The 20,119-nt window shown below is 44.2% G+C and overlaps 2 protein-coding genes and 1 long non-coding RNA gene across 3 annotated transcripts; all 3 read left to right on the forward strand.

The window, feature by feature from the left end:
• Positions 1-908: 908 nt before the first annotated feature.
• Positions 909-2,700, forward strand: LOC109778897 (uncharacterized). Its single transcript, XM_020337483.4, has one exon. The coding sequence runs from the start codon at positions 984-986 to the stop codon at positions 1,545-1,547; it is 564 nt and encodes a 187-aa protein (XP_020193072.1). The 5' UTR covers positions 909-983; the 3' UTR covers positions 1,548-2,700.
• A 154-nt stretch (positions 2,701-2,854) lies between these two features.
• Positions 2,855-4,686, forward strand: LOC109778898 (uncharacterized). The gene has a single exon (XM_020337484.3). It carries the CDS (start codon positions 3,706-3,708, stop codon positions 4,366-4,368), a length of 663 nt encoding a protein of 220 aa, XP_020193073.1. The 5' UTR covers positions 2,855-3,705; the 3' UTR covers positions 4,369-4,686.
• Positions 4,687-6,267: 1,581 nt separating this feature from the next.
• On the forward strand, positions 6,268-10,775 carry LOC120965909 (uncharacterized). Its single transcript, XR_012186883.1, has 2 exons — positions 6,268-6,387; positions 9,467-10,775. It is a non-coding gene; the product is annotated as an uncharacterized lncRNA (long non-coding RNA).
• Positions 10,776-20,119: the final 9,344 nt, after the last annotated feature.

Below are 20,119 nucleotides of genomic sequence, written 5' to 3' on the forward strand. Positions count from 1 at the left end.
ATTTTCTGTGGAAATCCACTGTCAGAAATCATAGTTGTTTGTATAGTGACTTGATAGTGAACATGTGAACATTTGTGTCCACATGTGACATGACAAAGAGTAAGGGACGTTTAAGAAAGAAAGCTTAAGGGGACATTTCTATTAACCGGACCAAACACCACTAATGAAAATACATCATCCACAGAGATACGAAGGAGGGTAGGGTAAAGCACGGAGGCAAGCTGGAGCATTAGCAGCAGGCCCGCTGGAGGTGCCCGCACTCGACACACCTTCTACGGGACAAAAACATACTAACGCTGCTTAAAAATTCAACGAAAGTACTACAAATCCACCAACAAAGCGACAGACAACGACTGACATTGTTCAAGGGCACACTACAGCCAATTGTATTCTCACCCAGTAATTTGAAAATTTGACGAAATCGAGGATCTTAGGACGTAAATCTAGTAAAATGCACCTCGAAAGATAAATCCACTGGATAAATGGCGACTAAAAATGTACTAAAAGTATACAATTTGTTTTTTTTGTTGGTAAAATAGCAGTATACAATTGGATTTCAGAAGATTCACAAAGAAGATTGATATATGTACTAATAGTATACAATTTGGCTTTAGAAGATTCGCCAAAAGTCTGATAGTACCAGCTGTAGTATACAATTTGATACTACGTAGGTAAAATCTATTTTAAAACATGATTGTGTGTGAACAGCTCAAATATCGTCATAACCAGGCGTCAGCAGTGCCTAATCAACCCATGCAAGGCATTTCCTCACTCACTCGCCCGTTCCCACGATAAGAACGTGATCGCCGTTTCAAATGCGCGTGGACATGCACGTCGTCGAGCTAGCTGCCTAGCTACTCCTATAAAAGGTACCGCACCAAACAACGTCCAACACCGGAGCACGAGAACTCAACCCAGACACAGCGCCCTCATCTCCGTCGTCGTTCTCCGAGGAGACGCAAAACTTTCTTGCGACATCCGTCATGGCACCGAGGCTGGAGCGCGGCGGCAGCGGCTTCCATCTCCCGAACTCCGAGCTGGAGGACTCCCTCTTCCTCCGCGCCCTCATTTCCGTCGTAAACGGAGACGCCGTCGTCCCCACGCTGCATCTCGAGCCGTCGTCCACGCCGCACTTTGCCGCTGCAGCTCCTGCGCGCGCCAGCTGCGGCGTGGACGGGTGTCTTGGCTGCGTGTTCGTTGCTGCGGCGGCAACGACCAGCTCGAGCAGCGAGGGCGAAGGGTGCTTCGCCGCGAGCTTCGTAATGGACGGCGGCGTGGGGAAGATCACGCGCAGGAGGAGGCGGAGCAAGTTCAGGGGCGTGAGGCAGCGGTCGTGGGGGAAGTGGGCGGCGGAGATCCGCGACCCGCACCGCGCCGTCCGCAAGTGGCTTGGCACCTTCGACACCGCCGTGGATCCCGCCCGCGCCTACGATCTCGCGGCGCTCGAGTTCCGTGGCCACCGCGCCATACTCAACTTCCCGGCCGCGGCCGCGTCGTCGTCGGCGGCTTCTGTTTCTGATTCGTCTTGGGTGGCTGCGCAGTCGTAGAACTTGCCGGGCAGTCCTCGCGGGTCAAAATGTGTCTTCGCGGCTACCGGGGTAGGTAGACAACTTCGTGATCCATGTTTGGATGATTTATTCATTCGCATTTTTGAAAGGATGTTGTTTAATCCGAATCAATATTCGTCGGTAAGCATGGCGACCTGTACTCGGTGTAGCCGCTGCCAAAGCTAGAGCACGTGCTTCAGAATTTGCGTACCTCCCCGTGACGCCACTCCCTCTTCTTCAGCTTACTAATTTTCCCGGGTAATGTTTTTTTTTTTTGACAATTTTCCTGAGTATAACATATATGAGCGGTCTCGCTTGGTCATTCAACACGGTCAGATGATATCGGAACATTGGTGATACACAATTCTAGGCTCGGCTCTAGAATCTTTTTCCTTGGCATCTCTCGTTCCAACGTTCAGACACGGCCGCGAAACATTTCGAAGCACAGGCAAACCACAACTCAGAGCGTTTGGAATACTATTTATTTTCAAAGCACACAAGAACCTCTACCGACAGATGAGGTAGAATAATGACCATGCTGAAAAACCCATTGTTTGGGGCATTTGGACAGAAAATACTGCTCAAGCAAATTATGTATCTCTATTTCATTCCTACAGAAATTGCAACAGGCCCAAATTTTTAGTTTTAACGAATTTTGAATAAGATCCATTTTGAATACATTTTGACGAATTTTGAATAAATTTTTAGTTTCAACTCTTCAAACTTAATACGAGCGGCCGATAAAATCATGATTTTTGTGCCTACAACCGATAAAGATATTTCTTAAATTTTATTTATGAAACTTGGTAAGACCCGAGTGAGAAAATCGCAATTTTTTAGATGAAACTTTAAACCTACTGTGCTTTCAAGCGGGATCCAACTGCTTCGCAAAACACGAGGCAATCGAGTTGCCAGACAAGACTTGGCAGGTGCGTGCTCCCACACCTGCATTGCCCCTGCGAATTTTCGCAACTTGAACTTGTCTTCTCAGGTCGACGCCAGCTACCGCATATGCGAGATGGATCCAAGAGACGTGCTTTTCGCGTCCCCGCTTTCGTGGACACCGGCGTACCGCGAGACGTTCGAAAAGAGGTTTTCTGGATCGGAACGACTGTTGCTTTCAGGCCGGCTCGTGTTCGACCATTTCTTTCAGGCCTTGATCTTTCACGACCAAGTAGTGGTGTTCGTCTAAATCTGAGCAGGCATTTGGCAGATCATACTATAGCCATGTGTGAAAGCTTTGCTTTTCGATGCATGTACTGATGAACAAGCAGTTTCGCTTTCACACCCCATGCCGCTGGGAGCTCTGAATATTCCATTCATCCTAAACAAGTTGGTGGTCACTCCATTCGACAGACAGCGCGAGGTCGCGGGTTCACTCCACTTCCAGCTACGCCGCTCTCTTTTGTTCTTTTAGCACCGTCACGTATTAGCTTGTTTCTGAAATCAAATGCAAGACGTGTTTCTGTATCATGAATGATGAGTGTTATACTCACGTGTGAATTTTCATGAGCAAATAACATCTGTGGTATTTTAGGCAAGAAGATAAAATTGATGCTATAAAAAAGACCATTGTTTCACGTAATTTGAAGGCCCGGAATTTTTTTCTTCGCTAAGATACTATAGTGGTCATTTCTTGGTGAAACTTCACATGTGAGTAGAATAGTCGACTAGAGTTTTGGTAACCTAAAATTTTATAATTGTTGGATTTTTTGGATATCATTTTTTTATTTACTAATTATATTGGGTGCTTGTGAAAGTTGATCATTGTATTTTGATCAAAACACCCACCTGTTGTCAAACGGTCTTTCGCTAAATAAGGAAATTCTGACAATATAATGTGTGTGAACAGTTGTAACTTGTAAACAACCGTCAGCAGTGTGGACATGCTTACTCCTGTTTTCCATCGAGGCATATGCACACTCCCTCTCCCGTTTTCCACACCTCCGTTCCCACCACAAGAACGTGTCCAGCAACTCGTCCTTTAAAAATTACGCGCGGTGATACACTTTCTATAAAAGGCACGGCATCAGACTACCTTAAACACATCACTGAGAATAGCTCAACCAGACAGCACACGAACGCAAAAACTTTCTCGCGACACCGACCTGACCACGTATGTACGGTACGTCACAGCTGAGCAACACGAGTGCACGTCATGGTGCCGAGGCTGGAGCGCGGGGGCGGCGGGTTCCAGCTCCCGAACGCCGAGCAGGAGAACTCCCTCTTCCTCCGCGCACTCATCTCCGTCGTGTCTGCAGACACAGACACCGTCGTCCCTACGCTGCACCTTGAGCCTTCAACGCCGCCCTTTGCTGCTACTCCGGCCGTGGGGATGCGTGCTGCAGCTGCTGGGTGCGCCCGGTGCGGCGTCGGCGTGGACGGCTGCCTCGGCTGCGATTTCGCCGCCGAGGCGATGGCTGGCTCCAGCAGCGAGGGGGAAGGGTACTCCGCCGCGAGCTTCGTAAAGGATGGCGGCGTGGGGAAGATCACGCGAAGGAGGAGAGGGAGAAAGTTCAGGGGCGTGCGTCGGCGGCCGTGGGGCACATGGGCGGCGGAGCTCCGCGACTCACACCGCGCCGTGCACAAATGGCTCGGCACCTTTGACACCGCCGTCGAGGCTGCGCGCGCCTACGACGCCGCGGCTCTCGAGTTCCACGGCCACCACGCCAGGCTCAACTTCCCGACCACGGACGCGCCATCGTGGGCATCGACATCGACATCTGGCTCATCCACTACGCTGCCGCATCAGCAGCACTTGCCTGAGAGTATTCACGAGAACTGCAGGTCAAAAGCGTCATCGTCAGCGTACATGCCGTAGCTACCGGAGCCTGGAAGGCCGGTGGCGAGGGAGGAGGAGATCTGGGATGGGTTACAGAGATTATGATGATGGATGGTACCTACTTCTTGGTTACGAACCTCCATGAATAATGCATTCAGTGTTGCTAAATGTCAGGATACTGGAGAGATCTTGCAAATTATTATTTTCAGATTTTTTTTCTTTCTTACATTTATCACTTGACTGAGACTTAGTTAAGTTTTAGTCGACTGAGACATAGCCATACACTAATGCATTATAATTGATCAATTCCAACACTGAATCGTATATAGATACCTTGAATCATGATACTTAAGAGCATCTACGGCCCGATACACCAAATCCAGCCCTCAAACGCCCGCGGACAGGCACTCCGCGGTTTGTGACCGGTCACATCTCAAACTATCATTTCCACAACCGGACACATAAATTACAAATCCCCAAATCCATACAATTACATACAACATGAAACCTAATATTGAGCGGAGCTCATCCGGCTCCGCCCTGTCCATGTCAGGCGGCCGACTGCGCCCCTTGGAGTGTTGGTGCGGTTGCCGGCAAAACAGAGGAGGACATGGGACACGCACCGGCTCGCGACACTCGAGGCGCCGCCGTATCCCATGCCCTACTCTTCCTCATCGGAGCCCATAGCCTGCACGTCGCTGGTTGATGTGAGGTTGACGATGTATCCATCGTAGTTGGAGCCCGACATGTCCACCACAATGCGGTTGTGGCGCCAGGGGTTGGCGGCCACCCGTACTGACACTGAAGAGTGCGACTTTGCCTCGCCGACGTCTGCCGCGGCCTCCTCCTCCCTCTTCCTTGCACGACGGACACACCACGCCATAGCCTCAGCAGATGGGCGACGGGGGACCTCCGAGTCGACGCGCCAACGAAGGGGCAGCACATCCGCTACGGCTTTGGGATGCTAGACGGACCGCACCGCCTCCATCGAGGCGGCAGTGACACGCCTCGCGTCGAATCAAAGTGCCATTTGAGGGGATGCTACGGATACCCACCAGATCGAGTCCGACAGCTATTGAGCGTTCTCCTAGCGGCCGCGGTGGAGCTCAATGCGGAATACCATCTTCTCTTTGGGCGTGACTAGGATGAGGTCCCAGTCCCTAGATCGGGTGACGGTGGACTCAGATCCGCTGCCTGTGATGCCGGAGATCACTAGATGGGTGTTTAGAGGCAGAGCGGAATGGACTGGCCAGGGTTTGGTCCACAGAGCAAATATATGTGGGTTTGTGGTGGGCCAGCATGAGCTGGATCTGACATGGTTGACACGCTCAGCACACTCGGGCATCCCGATATTCGCCTATGATTTGGAATAGATATGAGCGGTGTCAGTTAGCCCGGGCATTTAGGACCGGTATGAGACGTCCATTTGAGTCATTTTTTTACCGGTCAGTGACCGGGTCGCCCGCCCGGGCGTATAAGTGTGTTTGACGTGCCCGGCTATAGATTCTCTAATGCTACAAATTATCCGATGTCCGACTATAATATCCTGACCTAAAAACCTATCAAGACCTGGCATCCGAATTTTAATTCTCTGTACACATATATGCTTTTTGCAAAAACTATTTGGCAAACATTAGGATTTTAGTCTTATCACCGAACGACTAGCACGTCCTCTGATCATGATCCTACGGTCGGGACTAAGCGTGCGGTTGAGAAGCGGGGTTGAAGCATAGGGCGACATCATTATTCTTTTCCCGACGTGCGGAGTCCAACCACTTTGCTCATGATAGACCGGGACCACATAAAATCGGTCAACTCCTTAACGCTGCTCACTGGAAACCTCCGCCTACACAATAAATCTCATATCGGAAACTGTCGTGCAAATTTCATTAACTCTACGCTACATGATTCGATTTTGGGATCCACACCACCCCCTCTTCCACATTCCTCACCATTTCTCTCGTTCGCGCTTGGTCATCGATGCAGTGGTTTGCAGCAAGTCCGCGGACGAATTTTTCGGCGGCGGTAATTCTCGGCTAGGGTCGCCAAAAGCAAAAGGTGAGCACCGTCCACTACTCAAGCGCCTTTACTCATGGTTTCCCGATAGTGGAGACCCTAGTCTTTTCTATTATGTTGCTTCGATGAGCGAGGGGAGGAAGAGGGGAGTGAGCGGTGGGGTGGATCACGCGGCGGGGTGGATTTATTCCGGCCACGTCCTTGAATCCCATGTTATATTGCAAGTTCTATTTCATGATGCGTGTCATAGGAGCGGAGCGGGGCTTTACCAGGAGGGAACGGATCTAGTACTACGGATTTACTCGGGCCAAACAATCGTTATCCGCCCTGTTCAACCCTTGTATGTGATTCGTGTTAGAGGAGCGGATTGGCCGCAAACTATGAGATTTCTGGGGTGTATATTTTATTTCCCCCCAATACCCATCATGTCCATTTCTTGGGATGGATTTTTGAAAATATCCCATACCTCTCTTGCCCATTTTTTTAATGATTTTTGAATTGAATAGAGAAACTCTAATCGATTTGCGGGGGGTAGGTTCGAATCCCTGGAGGTGACCCCTTTGTGTATTGAGGTCATTTATGTTGCCACCATTTGAACTTCCTGCTAAAAATAACCATGTTGTTACAATTTCTACCAAAACTTCGAGGGCGGTTGCAGCAAAAATTACAGGACACTTATAATTTGTCCCAAAATTACCAAGGGAATTCCAGGACAGTTCGAATCCCTGGACATGACCCCTTTGTAGAACTACCCCATTTTGTACCGTAGTTACCATATGCCGCTGATTTTCCACCTTCTAGCAAAATTACCAATATTGTCAGAGTTTCACACCATTTTTGTTCGAGTCATAGTAACTTTTTCACAGTTCAACTCTCATACATGCATGCTACTTTTTTTCCACACACACCATATAATAATGAATGTGTTCCAGCATGTTTGGTTGGGGGTAATTAGAGCTTGGAATGGGAATTGAAGGGGTATGAGACTTTAAATCTATTGTTTGGTTAGGGGGATTGAGAATTCATAAGGGAATAGGTATGGGACTTGAGAGTCCAACTCCCACCATTTTATTAACAAGTGAGGGGTGGGTCTTGGAAGGACTTTTTTTAGCGATTCAATCTTAACCCTTCATCATGACTTGCATTCATTTACCTTGTCTAGTCCCTCGTCAACTCCCACTAACCAAACAAGGGAATATATATTATCCTCAAATTCTCCCAAATAGTTCTTATCATGCACCAGACAGAGTATTGGGAATAAAATGACTCCTCCCATGTGTAATCTCAATACTACTCCCTACTCTAAACTCCCATTCCTCTTCCCAAATATTGCCAACCTAGTCGGCAATGGTACAAGTTTTTTTCTATCTCCTTTTAAATAAAGGGGTTCTCCCATTTCTTAAATAGAAACCATTTAGAGTTTTTCACAAACAGAGCAACCAAAATAAACCTATTGATAGACTAGACTACTGCACCATCCACCACAACAGCCCGCAACAAGAGAATGGGACATATCCCATCTCTCACCCATTCATCGTCCAACTTACCAAGAACATATGCATCATCAGAAACTACATAAACCGACTCCATGTTACAAGAAGTTCTAAAAAAATTAAAGGAGGGGAAGACTGGGATATGAACAACATCTACAAGGGAGATACAAGATGTAGACCAAAATCAAGAACTGCTCAGCAAAGAAGTGCAGATCTTCAGGTAGCTTTGTAGGATGGCGGTGGTTGCAGGACCCCTAGTTAAACTTCATTTCTTGCATCAACCAGTTATAATCTAAAGAACTCTAGAACATCATCCTTTAGCAGCATTAAAGGCCTCACTTTTTACTCGCTCGAATAACCTTATTCCTCACATCAACTCCTTTTGCCTTTCCTGGTTTATTTGTAATATTGACCAAGAGATGATTAAAGCGCAACCTCTATGAAGAATCACAAAAGGATCCAGTACCCTCCTGCCTCCAAAGCAAATTTCACTTCCATAATTGCATATATACCAAAGTATAGCAGAAATCCATATAAAAAGCAACATTTATTTTCTTTACCATATTGAGCAAGCCATGAATTAAATAGAGTATTCATATTAGTAGGGGTATTTTTCATTCTATGTGGAGTTTTACGCGCATTCCATTTGTATAGTTATTCAAAGATTTTTATGTAGTTATAGACCGCAAGATGCAAGATATTAATGAAGTACACACTGCATTTTTGTGACCTTAGTAGCGCTCTAGGTCCTTGGTTCGACCCCTGGTGGAAGCAATGTATAAAAATTTCTGGTATTAAGGGTTGGCATGCGTTTTCCTCTCAGCTTGTCTTCTTTCTCTTTTCTTCCTCCAACGCTGACATGGGCGTTTGGTAGGGTGCACCTCACCCTTTCGCCCTCCCCAAACCGTTCTCTGGTACCCTGCCATCTAGGCTCTCCCTCTAACCCGTTGACTTCTCTATATCCCATTAGCATCCGATCCCACACCGTGTGCGAACCAGTCAAGCTGAGAATCACCTCCACCACTAACGTTGTATCCACCCAGGCTCCAACTCGGTCTTATCAGCAACACAACACCTTGCTGCCACTCACTATAGTTTCCCCTTCTCCGCCTTGGATCTATCTCTTCTTCTTCTCTCCTTAAATTGAATGACCCAAATTTTGTTACCAAGTAACTTACATATAGTAACATATTTTTTCATATAGTTAATTTATTAACTATACTTAAAGTACACAACAAACCTAATCGTTAACATACCATTGTAGCAACATCGTGGACATCACGGAATAGCATGAATTTTATTACTCCAACAAGATGTTGTATGCAAAATTTGTGCTCACATATAACATCATCAAACACCAGCTATCAGTGAGTTTAGTTCTCCATGATGCACTTTGCTAGGTTTCGAATATGCCATAATTTCAGGAAATGAAATCCTTATATATACTCAATTTTTCATGATTTGGTGCACGTTATAGGTTGTGGATACATTTCTGTTGGTTGGTCCACCTCTTACTAGGATGATACATCGATGTTAGCATATATTAGTTTTTATTTTTTAGGTGCATGTACTTAGAATGTACCAAAACATTATGCATATTATTTACAATTTCCTTGTCCCCTATGCAGTTTATTATTGAGTTAGTTGTAGCAATGTCTCGCTGGTAGTCTGCACCTGCTGATATTATTTGTGATATTGGGGACAGTCTTTTGGATAGTAATTGCCATGACAGTTATGTCGCTATGAGATATGTATGTTCTCTTTGGAAGTCAGCCATCTCATCTTATGAAAGGCTTTTTCTTCGAGCACATCGATGGATTGTTCTTGAGGAGATCAATGAATTCGGTGATTGCACTGTACATCGGGTATTTGTTAATCTTTCAACTGGGCGGATGGTCAAGCGTCGCATTCCTCTTTTGAATGACCATGTTTATGTTGGATCTTCGGATGGACTACTGATTCTCGTAGAAAAAAATGAACCTTACTTCGTCAAACTATGGGAGCCATTCACGGGATATCTTGTGCAATTTACAGCCGGGATCATCCATCAGCAGCCTTCTCATTTTGCCGTCGAGACTCGCGGTGTCCCTAGACTGTTTCATGCCCCTGGAGGTTTACGCAACCCTCGAGTCATGTGTTATGATGTTAATAATGGCAATTTGGAGGTTCGATTTGGTGATATGCCAGTTGAGCGTGTAGCAAGTATGACTGCATATAAGAGTGATGTGTTTGTACTTTTCCATAATCGTCAGTTGTTCAAGATAACCGGGGATGGTCATGAGATGCATGGAGAATTCATTCTAATCCACGAGGCTCCAGCACTTGCACCTAGTGCGATGACACACTATTTGGTAGTATCTGGAGGAGGCAATCTTCTTATTTTGGTCATTGGCATTGCAGAGATACTGATTTTTTGTGTTGATGTTGAGTTGAGGACCGCTGTCCGTATCTATAATATCGGTAGCCAGGCACTTTTCCTTAGTAACACAAGGTGTATCTCTGTTAATGCCGAAAGTTTCCCAACTGTCAGAGAAAATTGTGTATATCAAGCATGCATCTCTGGATATAGTGGGCCATGTGGAACTTATGAGTTCAGTTTGATGAGGCCTCGGAAGCGTAAGATTTATCATCAATCATTCGTCAATGACGTAACCTACACTCTTGGGGGAAGGCCCTTAAGCATGTGCCCGGTCCTTATACACTACTGTTTATTCAGAAACAAGTGTAGGAGGCCACTATCCTAGGTGTAAGGATTAAGTTGGGTAAAATAAATCAAGGTTGTGGCAGTACTGGGCAACTTTCTTTTTACTTATCTGTGAGGAGTGAAGTGAACATGTATTGTTGTCATTATACTGAATGTTGCTACTTAGTTATTTGTTTTAGTTATTGACCATTCCTAAGTTTAATTTACATGCATGCTTTTGATGTTTGTAGTAACTCATGCTTTTGGTACATAGATTGACCATTTAATGATGACTGTATGGCTACACTTCACAAGATAAGTTGACAGTACATACCTCATGACAACCATTCTGGACCTTACTATTAATTTTATGTGAATGAAATAAATTGCAAGGAATACATTTCAAATGTTACAAGATTGTTTATGATATATATATTTATACTTAAGTTATCAAGTATATGGTTTCTATTTGGCAAAGGTGGTGGGAAACACTGTTTTTCGTACTCTTTTCAGAGGAACAGACGGTAACATAACCAAGAAAATAAGAGATAGTGTTTTGGCGAAAACTTTGTACTATGAAGTTCTAATATTAGTGATGTAACATGTACAATTCTTATTTATTCTGAAATGAAAGTGAATTGTCATTTTAATACGAGAAAAGTCCACATTTCAACCCTGAACTAACCACATGGTTTAATTTACAACCCTGAACCCCGAAACTAGTCGAAACACACCGGAACTAACCTCGAGATTCAAAACTCAACCCTAGTCTTGGTTTTGGGCTGGTTAACAGTTTTTACCCCAGTCAATGTTGACTGGGTAGTTAAAAAGGTGAAATTAATCTCAACAAAGCATAGCTAAAAAAATATGCCAGAAAGGTGAAATTTATTATCTTTATGCCAATACAAATCGAATGAAACTCATACCACGAACCTCGTATTGTACATCTACTAACTCACCAAGCCAATGGCTAAATTCTTTTGGAGTAGTTCTCTTGACAAGAAGGCAATGCATTAGGTCTCTTGGGATAACCTAGTGACACCAAAGTGCAAGGGGGGCATGGGATTTGGTGAAAAGCACCAGTTTAACATAGCCATGCTTGGTAAATAGGGGTGGAGGCTATTAACCCAGCCGAATACTCTCTGTTCAAGAGTTCTGAAAGGCCATTATTACCTGGATGCAGAGTTTATGAACACAACTATACCACACTCTGCGTCTGCAACTTGGCAAGCGATTGGGGCTGGACGGGAAGCTCTCAAGAGAGGCTTGATAAAAAGGATTGGTAATGGAACATCCACGTCCATTTGGACTGACAAATGGATACCAGGTACCATTTCCATGACACCATTGCTGAAACCGCCGAACACACCATTGGAAACAGTGGCTGACTTGATTGACAACGAGAATGGGACTTGGTGGCGGTAGGTAATTAGAGATAACTTCATCACACCTGATGCAGATGCCATATTGAACATACCACTTCGGCATGATGGGGGGATGATTTCCTTGCTTGGGTATTTGAGAAGTTAGGCAACTACTCTGTTAAAACGGCATACCGTGCTCTTATGACTCAAACGGAGCGTGCAGCTCTAGAGGAAGGGACGGCTACCAGCACTTCACAGAATGATCAACAGATGTGGTCTGCACTTTGGAAACTGAATGTTGTCCTTGGAGAGTTCTTCTTGGGATCCTTCCTGACGAACACACACTGAAAAGGCGGCATATAAGCGAGATCAACAGATGCAATATTTGCTTGGTAATGGAAGAGGAGTTACAACATGCGTTGATGTACTGCTCACATGCAAAATGCTTATGGCATGAAGCTCGAACTTGGTTTGATCTTCAACTGTTGGGAAACGTAGCATGCAATTTCAAAATTTCCTACGCTCACGCAAGATCTATCTAGGAGATGCATAGCAACGAGAGAGAGAGTGTCTACGTACCCTCGTAGACCGTTAAGCGGAAGCGTTTATCACGCGGTTGATGTAGTCGTACTCTTCGCGATCCGATCACGGTCCAACCGATCTAGTGCCGAACGGACGACACCTCCGAGTTTAGCACATGTGCGGCTTGATGACGTCTCCTCCTACTTGATCCAGCAAGAGGGAGGGGAGAAGTAGATGGGATCACAACCAACACGACGACATGGTGGTGATGGTGGTGGTGGAACACCGACAGCGCTTTGCTAAGCGTCGCCGGGACGATGCGGTGGAACTACGGTGTAACAGGAGAGAGAGGGGTGCCAAGGGCTTGGTTTGTTCTCTTGGGGCACCCCCTCCCCTCTATATATAGGTGGAGGGGCGTGGTAAACAGCCCCTCCAAGCCCTAGGGCGCAGATAAGGGGGAGAGGACTTGGACTCCAAGTCCAATCCTATTCCTACTAGGACTCCTTCCTTTTTTGCCTTCCCTAGCCACATGGGCTTTTGAGGACTTGGTGCGCCTAGCCCAATGATACGTCTTCGTCATATCTATAATTTTTGAGTGTTCTATCCTACAACTTTCATATACTTTTGGCAACTTTTTATATTATTTTTGGGACTAACATATTGGTCCAGTGCCCACTGCCAGTTCCTGCGTGTTGCATGTTTTATGTTTTGCAGAAAACCCATATCAAACGGAGTCCAAACGAGATAAAAAGGATGGAGAATATTTTTGGAATATTTGTGATATTTGGGAAGAAGAATCAACGCGAGACGGTGCCCGAGGGGGCCACGAGGCAGGGGGCGCGCCCCGCCCCGGGGGGTGGGCGCGCCCCTGACCCTCGTGGGCACCCCGTAAGGCGGTTGCTGCTCTTCTTTCGCCGCAAGAAAGCTAATTTTCGGAGAAAAATCTTGGCGAAGGTTTCAATCCACCCTCTTACTTATGGAAAGAGGCTACAATTGATCCCCTATACTTGTGGGTTATCAAGACCTTTTTCTGGCGCCGTTGCCGGGGAGTTATAGCGTGGGGTGAATATTCTCGTGTGTGCTTGTTGGCTTTATCACTAAGTAGTTTTTTATTTTCTTCTCTTGTTTTCTATCTTTAGTTATGGGTAGGAAACGCAAAATACCAAAAAAATTAGTTGTACCTACTACCCCAATGGTTGAAGAACCACTCAAAATCTATCACACTACTGAAGCTTTTTACTTGGATCATCTTCGATCCCTATGTGCTCGGGCTGAAACCCCAACTAGCTTAGTTGAGGGCAAATCTTTAGATGAGCATGCTTGTTATGTGCGACACCGCTTATCTCAAATAGGGAAACTTTTACTGGATCAAATTCATCGTTTGCAATGCTATGCTTGGAATTTATGTGAAATATATGATGTTACTTGTTGTTCTGAAAACCCTAAGAAATACCTTCCCTACCAATGTGAGTTTAGTGATAATGGAATCGTATCTTCGTATGCTAAGGGTGTTTATAATTACTATGATGTTCAACAGATTGAAGAATTTGTTGCTTTTAAGGGTGCTTATGAAATTGCTTCTTTGATTGAAAAGTATGATGCTACTCTTTACAAATCTGAAAATTTTGCCATACTTGAATATTGTTATGATAATTATGCTTCTAATGCCTATGTTAAACCATATATTGAGGACTCCTCCGCTGTCCAAGAAGAGATTAATATTTTGCAGGAATCTATGGAAGAAGAAATTGATGAAACTGTGAGCTCATTGGATGAAAAAGATGATGAGGAGAGCGAAGAACAAAAGGAGGAAGAGCGGATTAGCTACCCGTGCTCACCTTCTAATGAGAGTAACCCTTCAACTCATATATTGTGTAATTTCTCTTCGTGCTTACCGAAGGATGATTGCTATGATAATTGTTATGATCCCGTTGATTCTTTTGAAATATCCCTTTTTGATGATGCTTGCTATGCTTGTGGCCAAGATGCCAATATGAATTATGCACATGGAGATGAACTTGCTATAGTTCCTTATGTGAAACATGAAATTGTTGCTATTGCACCCACAGATGATAGTCCTATTATCTTTTTGAATTCTCCCGACTACACTATATCGGAGAAGTTTGCCCTTATTAAGGATTATATTGATGGGTTGCGTTTTACTATTACACATGATGATTTTGATAGATATAATATGCATGTTCTTGCTGCTCCTACTTGCAATTATTATGAGAGAGGGACTATATCTCCACCTCTCTATGTTTCCCACACGATAAAATTGCAAGAAACTGTTTATACTATGCATTGGCCTTTACTATGTGTGCATGAATTGTTCTTTTATGACATGCCGATGCATAGGAAGAGAGTTAGACTTCGTCATTGCTTGATATATGTTGCTTTGTGCTCACTACTAAATTCTAAATCATTGTTAATTAAAATTGGCTTTGATATACCTTGGGATCCGGGTGGATCCATTACTTGAGCACTATATGCCTAGCTTAATGGCTTTAAAGAAAGCGCTGCCAGGGAGACAACCCGGAAGTTTTAGAGAGTCATTTATTTCTGTTGAGTGCTTTTATATAGTTTAAAAAAATAAAGAGGGGAACCCAAAACTTTTCAAAAAGGAAAGTGAAAGTGAGAGAGACAAGCATTGTTGAAGTGGGGGAGCTCCTTGAACTTTGTTCATGGTCACGGAAACTTCGTGAATCTTGATTACAGAAACTTTTCAACAAAAATAATTATCCCCTTGTACAATTCCATTGTATAATAAAAATAATGTGCGGGGTTTGCCTTTAGGATGTTTTAGACTACTTGTTGGTTTGTGCGGTGCAGGACAGAAACTTTGGCTGTAGTGCACGATTTTACATTTTTTACTGGAATGTCAAACGGTTTTGAAACATTTTGCACTGTCTTTCTATACAATTTTTTTATTTTCCTAAATTTTTCAGAAATTTTGAAGTACCAGAAGTATGGTGAATGTTCATATTACTACAGACTGTCCTGTTTAAGACAGATTCTGTTTTTGATGCATAGTTTGCTTGTTTTGATGAAACTATCGATTTCTATCAGTGGATTAAGCCATGGAAAAGTTATATTAAAGTAGCTACAATGCAAAAACAAAATATGAATTGGTTTGCAACAGTACTTAGAGTAGTAATTTGCTTTGTTATACTAACGGATCTTACCGAGCTTTCTGTTGAGTTTTGTGTGGATGAAGTGTTCGAAGATCGAGGAGGTCTCGATATGAGGAGAAGGAGGAAAGACAAGAGCTCAAGCTTGGGGATGCCCTAGGCACCCCAAGTAAATATTCAAGGATACTCAAGCGTCTAAGCTTGGGGATTCCCCGGAAGGCATCCCATCTTTCTTCAACAAATATCGGTATGTTTTCGGATTCGTTTCGTTCATGCGATATGTGCAAATCTTGGAGCGTCTTCTGCATTTAGTTTTCACTTTTATTTTATGCACCATGCTGGTATGAGATAGTCCATGTTTGATTTATAGGATGCTCATTGCACTTCACTTATATCTTTTGAGTATGGCTTTATAGAATGCTTCATGTGCTTCACTTATATCTTTTGAAGTTTGGATTGCCTGTTTCTCTTCACATAGAAAACCACCATTTGTAGAATGCTCTTTTGCTTCACTTATATTTGTTAGAGCGTGGGCATATCTTTTGTAGAAAGAATTAAACTCTCTTGCTTCACTTATATCTATTTAGAGAGATGACAGGAATTGGTCATTCACATGGTTAGTCATAAAATCCTACATAAAACTTGTCGATCACTGAATATGATGTGTTTGATTCCTTGCAATAGTTTCGCGATATAAAGATGGTGATATTAGATTCATGCTAGTGGGTAGTTGTGGATTGTAGAAATACTTGTGTTGAAGTTTTTGATTCCAGTAGCATGCACGTATGGTGAACCGTTATGTAACGAAGTTGGAGCATGAGGTATTTATTGATTGTCTTCCTCATGAGTGGCGGACGGGAACGAGCGATGGTCTTTTCCTACCAATCTATCCCCCTAGGGGCATGCGTAGTAGTACTTTGCTTCGAGGGCTAATAAACTTTTGCAATAAGTATATGAGTTCTTTATGACTAATGTGAGTCCATGGATTATACGCACTCTCACCCTTCCATCATTGCTAGCCTCTTCGGTACCGTGCATTGCCCTTTCTCACCTCGAGAGTTGGTGCAAACTTCGCCGGTACATCCAAACCCTGTGATACGATACGATCTATCACACATAAGCCTCATTATATCTCCCACAAAACAGCCACCATACCTACCTATCATGGCATTTCCATAGCCATTCCGAGATATATTGCCATGCAACTTCCATCATCATCATATACATGACTTGAGCATTTATTGTCGTATTGCTTTGCATGATCGTAAGATAGCTAGCATGATGTTTTCATGGCTTGTCCGTTTTTTTTATGTCATTGCTATGCTAGATCATTGCACATCCAGATACACTGCCGGAGGCATTCATATAGAGTCATATCTTTGTTCTAGATATTGAGTTGTAATATTGAGTTGTAAGTAAATAAAAGTGTGATGATCATCATTATTAGAGCATTGCCCCAGTGAGGAAAGGATGATGGAGACTATGGTTCCCCCACAAGTCGGGATGAGACTCCGGAGGAAAAAAAAGAGAAAGGCCAAAAAAAGAGAAGGCCCAAAAAAACAAAAAAAATGAGAGAAAAAGAGAGAAGGGGCAATGTTACTATCCTTTAACCACACTTGTGCTTCAAAGTAGCACCATGTTCTTCATATAGAGAGTCTCTTGAGTTATCACTTTTATATACTAGTGGGAACTTTCATTATAGAACTTGGCTTGTATATTCCGATGATGGGCTTCCTCAAATGCCCGAGGTCTTCATGAGCAAGCAAGTTGGATGCACACCCACTTAGTTTCCAGTTTGAGCTTTCATACACTTATAGCTCTTAGTGCATCCGTTGCATGGCAATCCCTACTCCTCACATTGACATCAATTGATGGGCATCTCCATAGCCCGTTGATTAGCCGCGTCAATGTGAGACTTTCTCCTTTTTTGTCTTCTCCACACAACCTCCATCATCATATTCTATTCCACCCATAGTGCTATGTCCATGGCTTGCGCTCATGTATTGCGTGAGGGTTGAAAAGGCTGAAGCGCGTTAAAAAGTATGAACCAATTGCTCGGCTTGTCATCGGGGATTTGCATGATGTGAATATTCTGTGTGGTGAAGATGGAGCATAGCCAGACCATATGGTTTTGTAGGGATAACTTTCTTTGGCCATGTTATTTTGAAAAGACATGATTGCTTTATTAGTATGCTTGAAGTATTATTGTCTTATTGTCAAATGATAGACTATTGCTTTGAATCACTCGTGTCTTAATATTCATGCCGTGATTAGATTATGTGATCAAGATTATGCTAGGTAGCATTCCACATCAAAAATTATCTTTTTTATCATTTACCTACTCGAGGACGAGCAGGAATTAAGCTTGGGGATGCTGATACGTCTCCGTCGTATGTATAATTTTTTATTGTTCCATTCCAATATTCTACAACTTTCATATACTTTTGGCAACTTTTTATATTATTTTTGGGACTAACATATTGATCCAGTGCCCAGTGCCAGTTCCTGTGTGTTGCATGTTTTATGTTTCGTAGAAAACCCATATCAAACGGAGTCCAAACGGGATAAAAACGGACGGAGAATATTTTTGGAATATTTGTGATATTTGGGAAGAAGAATCAACACGAGACGGTGCCCGAGGGGGCCATGAGGCAGGGGGCGCGCCCCTGACCCTCGTGGGCACCCCGTAAGGCGGTTGCTGCTCTTCTTTGGCCGCAAGAAAGCTAATTTTCGGAGAAAAATCTTGGCGAAGGTTTCAATCCAATCGGAGTTACGGATCTCCGGATATATAAGAAACGATGAAAGGGCAGAATCCAGAGCGCAGAAACAGAGAGAGACAGAGAGACATATCCAATCTCGGAGGGGCTCTCGCCCCTCCCATGCCATGGAGACCAAGGACCAGAGGGGAAACCCTTCTCCCATCTAGGGAGAAGGTCAAGGAAGAAGAAGAAGAAGAAGAAGAAGGGGGGGCCCCTCTCCCCCTCTCTTCCGGTGGCGCCGGAACGCCGCCGGGGCCATCATCATCACCGCAATCTACACCAACAACTTCACCGCCCACATCACCAACTCTTCCCCCCTCTATGCAGCGGTGTAACCCCTCTTTTACCCGTTGTAATCTCTACTTAAACACGGTGCTCAACACTATATATTATTTCCCAATGATGTATGGCTATCCTATGATGTTTGAGTAGATCCGTTTTGTCCTATGGGTTAATTGATGATCGTGATTGGTTTGAGTTGAATGTTTTATTATTGGTGTTGTCCTATGGTGCTCTCCGTGTCGCACAAGCATGAGGGATTCCCGCTGTAGGGTGTTGCAATACATTCATGGTTCGCTTATAGTGGGTTGCGTGAGTGACTAAAACACAAACCCGAGTAAGGGGGTTGTTGCGTATGTGATAAAGAGGACTTGATGCTTTAATGCTATGGTTGGGTTTTACCTTAATGATCTTTAGTTGTTGCGGATGCTTGTTAGAGTTCCAATCATAAGTGCATATGATCCAAGAAGAGAAAGTATGTTAGCTTATGCCTCTCCCTCAAACAAAATTGCAATAATTATTATCGGTCTAGTTATCGATTGCCTAGGGACAAATAACTTTCTCGTGACAACGAGCTCTCTACTGAAACTAATTTAGTTGTGTCTTCATCTAAACAGCCCCTACTTTTTATTTACGCGCTCTTTATTATCTTGCAAACCTATCCCACAACACCTACAAAGTACTTCTAGTTTCATACTTGTTCTAGGTAAAGCGAATGTTAAGCGTGCGTAGAGTTGTATCGGTGGTCCATAGAACTTGAGGGAATATTTGTTCTACCTTTAGCTCCTCGTTGGGTTCGACACTCTTACTTATCGAAAGAGGCTACAATTGATCCCCTATACTTGTGGGTTATCACCCAATAAGGCCAGGACGCCTCCCCGCAGCCCATGCTAGCCTTGGGTCATGGTGGAACAACTTGTGGACTTCCGGACCCCTCCGGAATCCTCCGGACCCTTCTAGAAGCTTCCCGGTACAAACCGAAAAAGCTGCATCTTTTTCCGGAACCCAAAATATGACTTCCCCATATATAAATCTTTACCCCTCGACCATTCCGAGACTCGTCATGACGTCCGGGATCTCATCCGGGACTCCGAACAACATTTGGTTACCACTCATCAAATATCCCAATACTACTCTAGCGTCAACGAACGTTAAGCGTGCGACCCTACGGGTTCGGGAATCATGTAGTCATGACCAAGACACTTCTCCGGTAAATAACCAACATCGGAACCTGGATGCTCATATTGGCTCCTAGTCGAACCGTTATGACAAAATACGTTATTCCCTTTGTCTATCGGTATGTTACTTGCCCGAGATTCGATAGCCGGTATCTTCATACCTAGTTCATTCTCGTTATCGACAAGTCTCTTTACTCGTTCCGTAATACATCATCCTGCAACTAACTCATTAGTCACATTGCTTGCAAGGCTTATTATGATGTGCATCACCGAGAGGGCCCAGAGATACCTCTTTGATACTCGGAGTGACAAATCCTAATCTTGATCTATGCCAACCCAACAAACACCTTCAGAGATACCTGTAG

Source organism: Aegilops tauschii, chromosome 6, assembly GCF_002575655.3.
Source record: "Aegilops tauschii subsp. strangulata cultivar AL8/78 chromosome 6, Aet v6.0, whole genome shotgun sequence".
Taxonomy (NCBI): Eukaryota; Viridiplantae; Streptophyta; class Magnoliopsida; order Poales; family Poaceae; genus Aegilops; species Aegilops tauschii.

What these genes read in the sequence shown, in the direction of transcription:
- LOC109778897 (XM_020337483.4), top strand. Translation starts at nt 984, where the DNA reads ATGGCACCGAGGCTGGAGCGCGGCGGCAGCGGCTTCCATCTCCCGAAC.
- LOC109778898 (XM_020337484.3), top strand. Translation starts at nt 3,706, where the DNA reads ATGGTGCCGAGGCTGGAGCGCGGGGGCGGCGGGTTCCAGCTCCCGAAC.